General features: G+C 50.4%; 1 protein-coding gene across 3 annotated transcripts in view; it reads left to right on the top strand.

Annotated features, from left to right (window-relative positions):
- The window catches only part of LIMK2 (LIM domain kinase 2), a 56,659-nt gene extending 45,243 nt beyond the window's left edge, over positions 1-11,416 (top strand). For all 3 annotated transcript variants that reach the window (XM_007672161.4, XM_029049479.2, XM_029049469.2), the window contains 10 exons: positions 173-369; positions 1,391-1,577; positions 2,666-2,752; positions 3,419-3,550; positions 3,833-3,889; positions 4,723-4,788; positions 5,355-5,529; positions 7,534-7,589; positions 8,554-8,711; positions 9,310-11,416. In XM_007672161.4, coding sequence (XP_007670351.1) covers positions 173-369; positions 1,391-1,577; positions 2,666-2,752; positions 3,419-3,550; positions 3,833-3,889; positions 4,723-4,788; positions 5,355-5,529; positions 7,534-7,589; positions 8,554-8,711; positions 9,310-9,454 — 1,260 coding nt within the window. In that variant the 3' untranslated portion in view covers positions 9,455-11,416. The remainder of the gene's footprint in view (positions 1-172; positions 370-1,390; positions 1,578-2,665; positions 2,753-3,418; positions 3,551-3,832; positions 3,890-4,722; positions 4,789-5,354; positions 5,530-7,533; positions 7,590-8,553; positions 8,712-9,309) is intronic.
- Positions 11,417-11,738: the final 322 nt, after the last annotated feature.

Genomic DNA, 11,738 nt, shown 5'->3' with positions numbered 1-11,738 from the left:
GCCAGTAGGATCAGCTGGAGTTCAGGGCGTCGGGTGCCAGCGGCCGAGGTCCTAGGTCGATGCCGAAGCAGGGAGTTACCCTGGGGCTTACGGACGAACTCTGTGAGTTCGATGGGTTCTTCTCCAGGACAGAAGAGTGGCCGAGCTTACCTGACTCTGCTCTTGGCTGTAGGTGGAAGAGGCGATTAGTACGACGAGCCGGGTGCTTCAGCTATTGATTGAGCACGACCCCGTATCCCAGCGCCTGGACCAGCTGCGACTAGATGCACGACTACCAGCTCACCTGAAGAATACCGCCTCCCTTCACCCGGTCGGCACGCTGGATGCCAAAGAGAACCTTGAAGGGACGCTCCGGAGACGCTCACTCAGGTACGGCTCCCACTCCGGGCTCTTCCTCACTGGCAGTCGGGCGGCTGTCCCTGAGGTGAAGCCCACCCTATAGAGCTGGGATCTCTCTAAGGGCCGAGCCAAGCTTCAGAGGAACTAGCTGGCAATGACGTTGTGCTAATTCAGCATCCCCCTCAGTGGTGGATTCTGGCCCGTAGATGGGGGAATGGGTGTGATACACAGCAAACAGCTGCTCTATCAGGCAGAACTTTAATAGACCTTTAGGTCTATTAAAGGTTGGAATTGTGTTATCCAAGGGTTCCAGCTTATTTTTAGATTCCAGCTACATCCCATCCTGGGCTGAACTGGAGAGCGGAGCTCCTGGAGAAATGGTCTCCAGCCCTTGAGTCCTCCTTGTATTCGTATTGGAACTTTCCGAGCGTGTGGCTGGTAGGCCTGGGACCCTCAGACTTTTGCTGAACCTACATGCACTAGCTCCATGAAAAATGCCTGGCCCGATCCCTAATCTAGGGTTGGATCCACTTTCAGAGAGTCAGATCAGCAGTCTCTTGGGCTGTCTGGAATGGAAAAACTGGAATTGTGAAGTGGGGTTGGAGAAAAGATACATTTGGCAGTGTCCTCTTCCTTCTGGCAGCCAGATCTCCTCCCACGCTGGGTTGGGAGAAAGAGGCAAACTGTCCAGTCGAAACCTACTGTAACCTAACCACTGGCCCAGGGATGGCCTCTTTCCATGCTGCTCTTCGACAGGGGGCACTCTGGGCTACACAGGATGTTCTGCTCCAGAATGCCACAGTTCCCAGGAACCCAGCAGCTGTTTAAGCAGAGGTGAAAGTCCGGATTCCCTATATTTACCATTCATGTGTAGAAATCATTTTCAGGAACTTTCCTTTAGGAATGTGTACTTCCAGAGAACCGGGAACAAAGACTCCAGCTCTGAGCAGGGCCACCGCTGGGTTGTTCTTGTCTCTGCTGTGTTATTACCAGCTGGGGACTCCTGTCTATTGAGCTGCGGCCCCCCTCACCACCCACCTTTTCTTCTCAGGCGCAGTAACAGCATTTCCAAGTCCCCGGGTCCCAGCTCCCCAAAGGAACCCTTGCTGCTGAGTCGGGACATCAGTCGCTCAGAATCCCTCCGCTGCTCCAGCAGCTATTCCCAGCAGATCTTCCGACCCTGTGACCTGATCCATGGGGAGGTCCTGGGAAAAGGCTTCTTTGGGCAGGCCATCAAGGTGAGGGCAGAAGCTTCTCGAGGAAGAACTTTTCTATGGATGAAAGAGCATTTCTGGGCTCTCTGTGTTGACTTTAGATTCTGATCTTTAACCCACGAGGCTTGGGAGCAACTACCGGATGCAGGCTAACACCTCCTCCCACCCCATACTCAAGTTTCGTTAGTTTTTTCAGTCCTTTTTGGGCCTGCACTCGACATCCCTCTGGCCACCGTGAAACTCCACCAGCCCAGCAGGAAAGTAGCCCAAGACTGCTGCAGTGGCCATTACTGCTAGGGCTCTGGAGTATTGATTCTTTTCGGGGGGGATTCTGGCACTCTTCTACTAACATTTATTTCTCTCCTCCCTCTCTGCTCATAGATAGGAGGCGGGGCCAGGTAAGCAATCTTTTCCCTGTCTGTATCTTTGGGAGGGTGTGAGATCAGAGCAGCCTCTCACCCAGTTCTGGACATGTCTGTGCATGGACCCGCCCCCTACTCCTCTTACTCCCTAAAGGCATCAGAGCCTGTCCTCACTAGGTCCTCTTCTCTCCCTTGCCATCTTTCCCACTTCCCTGTCCTGAGTTCATAGTTCTGTGAGAATCTGTTTCTCAGGGAAGAGGTGGCTTACCTACTCCTTCATGAGCACCCATGGGTTAGGAGAAACATAACCTGGAGGCTGAGTCCTATCAACGGCAGCGTGGCCTAGTGGAAAGAGCCCGGGTCTGAGAGTCAGAGGACCTGGGTCTTAATCCCACGTCTGCCACTTTTCTACTGGGTGACCTTGGACAAGTCACTTCACTGCACTGCTTGGCACCTCAGTTACCTCATCTATAAAATGGGGATTAAGGCTGTGAGCCCCATGTGGGACAGGGACTGTGTCCAATCTGATTATCTTGTATATGCCCCAGCACTTAGTACAGTGCCTGGCACATAGTAAGCGCTTAACAAATACCATTTATATATAATGGTTCCCAGGGGAAGCCCAGGAGGTCCCTGCAAGCTCTCTCCCAGCAAAGCTTAAAGACAAGGGAACTCTAGTGGTCATTACATACTGGTCCTCTAAAGCTGTCTTTAGATGTGCTTTCCACTGTAACAGCCTTTCTTTTCTAGGTAACACACAAAGCCACAGGCAAGGTCATGGTCATGAAGGAGTTAATTCGGTGTGATGAGGAGACACAGAAGACCTTTTTAACAGAGGTAGGCCTATGGGGAGGGGAGACTAGAGGTCTTCGAGCCCAAAGCAGAAAATGTGGGTTTCCACTAACAGAAATTCTAGGCAACAAATTTTTCTCTGCTTTTGAGCCAGCAAGAGGCAAAGACTATCAATCTGGAGACTGAGGGTGAAACCATATTCCCTCTTCTGTAAACTGACTTGCCTCTGGACCATTGCCTTTGGGGAAAGGGCTCAGTGAGGAGGAGAGTAATAGGATGTGGGAATATCACAAAGCAGATCTGGAGACATACCGAGAAGAACAGAACTCTCCATCGTGAGAGGAAAAGACACCAACCCTCTCTGGGGAAATGCCAGGCAGAAGGGACCCAGTCACTGCACAGAGGAGTGGGGACTTGAGGTAGGGTTCCCTAGTGGCTAGTTTTCTCTTAGGCCCTTTTGCCATCTGCTTTGATGCCAGAGACTATCAACAGGTATGGCAGAAAGACCCCACAAGGTAACAAATGCCATCATTGGTGTTGTTATTATGAGACCCAGGAAAATAGGGCGGGACCAAGGAGGTACTTTCATATTGGAGTCTTTGGTTTTGCCATGTACCCATTTTGGGGTTAGGACTAAGCCAAGCCAATTGGCTTCTGGGCTGGCCATTCATTTCCAGGGTCAGCAATGACCTCTGTACCCTCTACTTCCAGGTGAAAGTGATGCGGGCTCTGGATCACCCCAACGTGCTCAAGTTCATTGGCGTCTTGTACAAGGACAAGAAGCTCAATCTCCTGACGGAGTATATCGAAGGGGGCACGCTGAAAGACTTTCTCCGGAGTGTGGTGAGAACCAATTCCCACCCCTGCCCCTTGAGACTGGCTGGCACTGCTGTGAAGGATGAGTTCCTTTGCTGCTTATTGCTGCTTACCTGAGTTGCTTCCACCCCAAAAAACATTCACATTAATGGTGCCCACCTGGAGAGAGGGGAGGCAGCTCCACCATCCCCACTGGCATTCTTGGGCAGAAGTGGGCACAAAATGCAGAAGTGAACTTGGCACAGGGGAAGTTGAGCAGCAGATGCCCCAGTGATGTTATAGCTACTGATTGTCTCCCTTGTCTTGCAGGACCCATTTCCCTGGCAGCAGAAGGTCAGCTTTGCCAAAGGAATTGCCTCAGGAATGGTGGGTGCCTCTAGAACCACCTATCTGCAGGCTAGGGAAAGAGAATCCACCAGGGCTTTAGATTCACCAAAAGCCTGGGCCAGCAGGAGGCTGGCTGGGGAAGGTGAAGGGTGGGGCTTGGCTCTGAGAGACAGTGCAACAACCAAATCAGCTCATTGATTCCCCAAGGAGGGAGGCTGGTCTAGAGGTTGATCTCAGACAGGAAACAGGGCTGCAAAACTCTCTATTCTTAGCTCCAGCAGTGGAGCCTTGGGCAAGTGTCTAGCCTTCTCTGGGCCTACTGTGTTACTGAAGATGTAATGGAGAAGTTTGCAAGTGACTTATGTCTGTAAAAGGCATAGCAATCCCAAAATGAGAGACTGAGAACATGAAAGGTTACAGTGGGTCCGATCCAGGGCTGGCTTCAGGTGGGAGCGAGGCAACTGCCCCAAGGTGGAGGGGTTGAGGAGCAATCAATGGTATTTACTTACCGTTTACCGTGTGCAGAACACTGTACGAAGCGTTGAGGAGAGTGTAGTATAACAGAGTTGGTAGGCACATTCCCTGTCCACAAAGTGTGTCAAATTTGAAAGTGTCGGCCTGGCATCTGTGTCAATAGAGGCTTGGGAAGGAAGCGCAGTGGCTCTGGAGCAAGGAGATGGTTCAAGGATTTGAACAGACGTCAAAATGTTATGCTGTGTCAGCATGCATGGTGACAAAGACTTCTTACAGAATAAGAGGGGAGAAACAACCTCCTCCTTCCTCCCTCACTACCCCAGCCCACTTCAGGGTGACCAGCTATGTGAAACAACCCTGGGTGGGTCCCTGTAGTTGATGCTCTTATTTCTTTCCAGGCCTATCTGCATTCCAAGTGCATCATTCACCGAGACCTGAACTCACACAACTGCCTCATCAAACTGGTGAGCCCCAGAGGGACAGTTCCCATCACCAAACTCCAATCTTCTGGCATTGCTGAGTGGGGTTGGGGAACAGCCTCTCCCTTCTTCCAGTCCCTTCTTTGTCTCCCTCCTTTTGGGGTGCTGAGTGGACTATGTTGCCCCTGACCAGATGTGGCAGAATTCTGTAGTTTTTTGGAAAACTGGGAAATTGGAGAGCCCACGAAAAGCCCACCTTTGCTCTATGTCATTGGCTCCTGAATTTTCACTGTCTGCTACCCCTCCTCCTAGAACCTGGCTCCATTCCTTCTCCCCAGCCAGGCTCCCATCACCACCCCAGTCGGGCTCTTCTCCCCTTTCCTCATCCTGACGCTGGCTCCTCTGATATCCTTTGGTCCATCCAGCCCCAAATTTCTGGGTTGGTAGGTGGTCTTGTCTCCCTTTCTGCCCTGTTCTCATCTAGTCAGGTGGAGGTGGGGGTGGGGGTGTGTGTTGGGGAGACCCATATTTCTGGCATAGAAGGCTTGTGTGGTTTGGTACTGGGAAAATCACTACAGTTGTCCTGACTCTGGCTCTCTCTCCCTGAGCAGGACAAAACCGTTGTGGTGGCGGATTTTGGGCTGTCACGACTCATAGTGGAAGAGAGAAAGAAGCCTCCCGTAGAGAAGGCTTCCACCAAGAAACGCACCCTGCGGAAGAGTGACCGCAAGAAACGCTATACAGTTGTGGGGAACCCTTACTGGATGGCTCCAGAAATGCTAAATGGTGAGAAATGGGGACACTCCCAATCCAACAAACGTGCTCTAGGGAGACTTGTGGCCCCTCGGAGGCTAACTCCTGTCACCTGTGGGCACTCCCATTTGTGAGGACAGGTGCCACAGGTTGCTGGGTATTTGGAGAATTATGTGACCAGGACCCAGAGTTGGAAGACATCTAGTAATAATAATAATGATAATTGTAGCATTTAAGTGCTTACTCTAAACCAAGCACTGTACTTGAGATAGAAGATCATCAGGGCCCACATGGGGCTCACAGTCTAAGTAGGAGGGAGAACAGGTATTTTGAATCTCCATTTTGCAGATGAGGTAACTGAGGCATAGAGAAGCAAAGTGATTTGCCCAAGGTCACACAGCAGGCAAGTGGCAGAGATGGAATTAGAACCCAAGTCCTCTGACTTCCAGGCCCGTGTTCTTTCCACTAAGCCATGCTGCTGCTATTGATTGACATGTCAATCAATCAATACTATTTAGCCTATTTTCTTTTCCCAGCCAAGCTCAGTCCCATAAACTCCTTCATCCCAAAGGCTCAGACTGCTTAATACCACCTTCTCTGGATAAGGGTCAGATTCCCATAATGGGAGGAGTGGCTGGCATCTGAGCCCTCTGTTGGAAACGTGAGCTATTTAGGCTTTCTTTGACTCTGGCATGAGATCCAGGCCTACTGGAGTCTGCAGCAAGAGTTGATTAGGGTCAGGCTGGAAGTGCTGTTTCCCGGCAGATGATGGGCTATTGTCTCTTTGGCCATCTTTTCTGGGTTCTTCACCACCTCCTGGGTTTTTCTTACACTGGGTTCTAGAGTACAATGTCCCCCTCTCCCCCCTCCCTCCCCCGACCCCAGAGGTATTTTGTAGGAACCAAGACCTTCAGAAGCTTGTGCTTTTGGGGCAGTGCCAGCCCTTGCCCACTCTGGGGTTGCTTCTAAGTTGGCTTCAGGTGGGCAACACACCTAGGGCCCACTGACCACTGTGATTTTCAAGTTCCACCCACGATGTCTGCCCTCAGCCCCTGGGAAGAGTGTTGTTGTGAGGCCTCAGACTATCTGGACCAGAGGTATGTCTGTATTCCTTAGCCACAAAGCCCTGCTTTCTAATAGGGCTGCAGATGAGCCTCTTTCCCAGGAAGCAAATTTGCTGTAGGTTGAAGGAAGATATATTTGGTGGTGACTGTTCTGCTCCCTCTAGCTAGCTTTTTTTTTTTTTTGCCAGTAAGAAGGCATGGAAAGCAATATGGGATAGTGGAAAGACCACAGAACAGGGTTCTAATCACTTCTAATCACCACTTGCCTGCTTTGTGTCCTTGGGCAAGTTACTTAATTTTTCTGGACCTCCGTTTCCTCATCTACATAATGGAGATTTAAATACCTGTTCCCTCTCGCCTTTAGACTTTGGGCACCATGTGGGACAGGGACTGTGTTTGATATGAATGTATTTGTGTCTACCTCAGCCTATAGAAAACACTTAATTAATACCATTATTATTATTATTATGACTGTTGTTATTTTGGAAACCATCAAGCTGCCAACCTCTGCAGCTTCCTGCTGCTCCTTTCCTTCCCTCTGGACACCTGCTACTGGCTCTGGATGGTTTTTATCTTGTTGTTATTCAGATTGTTTGCCACAACTTCCCAGCCAATAGCTTGAGCTTTGCTTCTGACTGATGAGGTCTGGCCCTGTGTCAACTGGGATTCCCAATTCAGGGAAGAAGAGGGAAGTGGAAAAAGCTCGGGCCTGTGAGTCAGGACCTAGGTGCTAATCCTGCCTGCTATGTGACCTTAAGCAAATCACTTCTCTGGGCCTCAGTTTCCTCATCTGTGAAATGGGGAGTCAGTGCCTGTTCTCCCTCCTACTTAAACAGTGAGCCCCATATGGAACAGGGACTGTGCCCAATCTGTTCTTCCCAGTGTGTAGAACAATGCTTGACACATAGTAAGCGCTTAACAGATGCCATAATAAAAGCGAGTGCAACCTATCTGTTCTCTCCCATTCTCTTAGGAAAGAGCTATGATGAGACTGTGGACGTCTTCTCCTTTGGGATCGTTCTTTGTGAGGTAAAGCCAACGAGGACGATGTTGCTTCAGGTTTCAGGCCTAGGGGAGAGGGTCCATTGCAAGGAGAAAGCAAGAGGAGTGGGAAGGGCCTGGGTCAGAAGGAAGCAGGGATTTCACCCTTGTCCAGGTGACTTCTGCTGTTTATCGGCGGTCAGTGCGAGTTGATGCTGCAGCTCCTGTGCCCAGGCAGCTTCCCAGTTCTTGAATTGAGTGAGATCCGAGAGAGCAGACAGTCAATCAGTGGTATTTATTGAGCACTTATTATGTGCAGGGCACTGTACTAAGCACTTGGGAGAGTACAACAGAATCAGCAGATACGTTCCCTGTCCATAATGAACTTACATTCTTGAGGGGGAGACAGACATTAATATGAATAAATAATTTTAAAGGAATGAACTTAAGTGCTGTAGGATTGGGGACAGGGAAAATATGAAGTGGCCAAAGGTCACAGATCCAAGTGCTTAGATGAAGCAGAAGAGCGAGCTGGGGAAGAGAGGGCTCAATCGGAGAAGGCTTCTTGGAGGAGATGTGACCTTAATGTTTTGAAGGTGGAGAGAGTAGTGGTCTGGTGTATATGGAGAGGTAGTGAGTTCCAGGCTAGAGGGAGGATGTGGGAAAGGGGATGGCGGTGAGATAGACAAGATGGGGGCACAGTGAGTAAGCTGGCGCTAGAGGAGTGGAGTGTGCGGGCTGGCCTTTAGTAGGAGATCAGTGAGATGAGGTAGAATGGGGTGATCTGATTGAATGCTTTTAAGACAATGGTAAGGAGTTTGAGTGCTTACTTGGGGCCAAGCACTGTATTAAGCACTTGGGAGGGTACAGTTTCGTCAGCATACAGGTATAAGGAGCATACAAATAGAAGGACGTGCAGTTTGCTTGGGTTCCTGGCACTTCCCCAAAAACTTGACCTTGTTAATGTGAATGAGGTCTTTCTGACCCCGTCCCTGATCTCTCTTTCCTTTAGATCATCGGCCAAGTGTATGCTGACCCTGATTGCCTTCCCCGCACACTGGACTTTGGACTCAACGTAAAACTTTTCTGGGAGAAATTCGTCCCCACGGACTGTCCTCCAGCCTTCTTCCCTCTGGCGGCTGTCTGCTGCAAACTGGAACCCGAGAGCAGGTCGGTTCATCTCCTCCCCCAGGTCCTTCCACCATCTTGTAAGTGTTCTTAAAATCAGACCCCTGTTCATCTTGCTGCAGAAGGGAGAACACATACCTGTCACATCCATCTCCAAGAGTCACTGCAAGAAAGGTGGCCCGTCCCCGGGGCAGATGGGGTGATTTAGTAACCACAAAAAGAGAAGACCGCCCCAAGGCTTTTTTTAAAAAAATCTTATTTGTTAAACGCTTACTATGTGTCAGACACCGTACTCAGTCCTGGGGTAGATACCAGGTTGTCAAGTTGGACACAGTCCCTGCCCCACATTGGGCTTCCCGAGAGTATCACCTTCCTATAGTAAGAGTATTTATGCAGAGCCCTGTACTAAGCTGTGGGACAGAGTATACGGGTGGGTTGTAAACACGGACCCTATTCCTAGAAGGGCTCACAATCCACGAACATTGAAGGCGGGGAAGCTGGAGATAAGTCACATCTCGTCTCCTGGATCTCGCCTGTAAATTGGGAAAGGGCCGGGGGCGGGCGGTGGGGGGCCGAGAGGGTCGGGACCTGTCTCTTAGGTGCCTGTTCCCTGAGCTGCCACTTTCTCTTTTCTCTCCAGACCTCCATTCTCGAAACTGGAGGACTCCTTTGAGGCACTCTCCCTCTACCTTGGAGAATTGGCGATCCCGCTCCCCTCTGAGCTGGAGGAGATAGACCATAATGTGAGCATGGATTACGGACTGAGCCGGGACTCACTCCCCTAGGGCCTCCCAGCCTAAGGTTTCCTCACGCAAGCGGCGTGGAGGGAGGATGCTGCGCTCCATCCACCTGCAGGGCATTAAGGGGCGTAACCCTGCCCATCACCACCTCTCCCTCCCCGAGGCAATGAAACTGTCCTTGTTTGGCCAAGCTTTGGGTTTCCTGTGGACATTAGGAGAGGAAAAAATCATTTTCTGCTGCCGCAGGAGAGAAGAAATGTCAACACTAGCACACCCTGGCTTGGTAAACCGGGGGTTTGGGATGTTCTGGGTCTCATCATTATGTCATTCTCTTTGAACCTAACATTTGATTGAAAGCTGTGAAGAAAAACTCGGCCAGTTGACCGGGAGGGAACTGACTGCTGGGAGTTAAACTGGGAATTCTGCTCCTGGGATCAGACTTCAGAATGATTATTGCCTCCCTGCAGTTAGGATTACACTAAATTTGGGGAACCTAGGCCCTTAGGCTTCTTGGCCCCAGAAACATTCCTGAATAGGTAGTGACTGTGTGGATTTGGCTAGGAGAAGTTGCAGCCACCGGGACGGCTTTCTGGTGGGTGACCTGGAGTAAAGGTGCCGTGGGGAACTGTTCCCAGGATCTAGGCCTGGCCCCCCTCAGCGCACGGTGGTGCTGTTGGGATAGTGTACAGGACTGTGTTTAGGGTATTCCTTAGCTGGATAAATGGGAAAAGCAGAGGCGTAGGAAGATGCTATTCTCAATTACAGCTCCTCTCTACTATCCTTTTTGCGGATCCAAAGGAGCCAAGTACAAAGAAAGCATTAACAGAGGACTTTTCTCTGTATAACCACAATCCTAACTTCTCCCCAAAGCCCGCCCCTGGCAGGGACCTCCTGTGAGCTAGTGTCAGAGCTGCCCCAAGCAGCAAAGCGTGCATACAGGCCCGGGAGCCTCTTGGTTGCTGGGTGGAAAGAAGTCACTGCTCCTACCTGTTGGCACAGTAGACTCCTAAGTGGAAATGGTTGAAGTTCCTGCATCAGCATCCAAAGCAGTTGTGGGAGAAAGAAGATTTTCTTTGGGAAATCCCGTGTTTGCCTGGAGTCGTGTGGGGACGTTTATCCCCTGGGAGCATTTCCTCTGTGTTAGGCACAGCTTTATAGGTCTCCTTACACTGTTACTCAGTCTGCAACATCCCTTTCCCCACAGGATTGGGGGATTAAGGGAGAGCAGCCGGCCCTCCGAGGGACTCGACAGGCTTCTTCCTGGGAAGGGGTGTGAATCTTGAGGAAGAGTTCTGTTTCCCTGGGATGCTGAAGGAAATGGAATTCCAAGATTTAGCCTCAAAGGGGAGCCTGGGCATTGGCCCGTTGGCTCAATCTTCAGCCTAGAGGGCAATTGGAAGCCAGGATTCTAGGGAAAGGATTGGGTGTCATCTGAGGAAACTAAGGGCACTCCCTCTGTCCGGGTCCATAGTTCTGTGAATCTCATGGTGCAACTGGATTTGCCCTCTTGTAAGCACCTCTTGGCCTCCAAGCAGGTGCTGTATTTTACAGTCGGGAATGGGTTTTGGGTGATAGTGGTATTTTGTTTTCTGAGGGGGCGGTGGGGAAGCAGGATGCTTGTTAATATTTTCAAGTTTATTGAGGAGAGGAGGATGTGAAATATTGTAAATAGGCCTAGTTGGGGAACCAGTTGTCATCTCCAGGTGAAGTTTACGGTTGTGTTTTTTGAGTTGTGTACTATAGCTGTAGGAGGCTGGAGACTCCCAAGCAAAGTCAGCCTGGGATGGAATGGGCAGAAGCCTGGTAGTCCCTATGGAGATTGGGCTCAGCTCAGTAGAGAGCATGGCTTGGGCCCTTCCTCTCGAGGGGTTTCTGTGTTTCCAAACCATAAAAAGAGCCAGCTTTCTGTGCTAGAGTAGAGCCTCGTCTCTCAGCGACTGTGGAAATGGTGCACCCAAGATGTGCGATTTTATTGACTAAATTAAGTAATAAACATCATCGACGGAACCTTTGTCGCATTGATTTGTAACGGGGTTCAGAAGGGTGTTTACCTCCTGTATCCTTTTTTCCACCCGAAGAAGCAGCCTCAAACTGCCTGCTCCAGTGGCAGTTCCAGAGACCAAGAAACCTGGTGCTAAGCTTTGCAGGAGTAATGGAGAGGCCTGGGCTACTGGGTTTTGGCAGCTTTGAAAGATATGTTTGGAGATCTGACTCCTGGATGGAAACAGTCCTCCAGTGCTGGTTAGCCAGTCAGTAAGAATAATTAAGGTAACTGCCCCCACCCTCCCAACCTTGCTTAAAATATTCCCCAGACTGCAAAGAAATATCT

The sequence above is a fragment of the Ornithorhynchus anatinus genome, chromosome 2 (assembly GCF_004115215.2).
Source record: "Ornithorhynchus anatinus isolate Pmale09 chromosome 2, mOrnAna1.pri.v4, whole genome shotgun sequence".
Lineage (NCBI taxonomy): Eukaryota > Metazoa > Chordata > Mammalia > Monotremata > Ornithorhynchidae > Ornithorhynchus > Ornithorhynchus anatinus.
The sequence above is the reverse complement of the archived record's forward strand: the minus strand, read 5'-3'. Positions and strand labels throughout refer to the sequence as shown.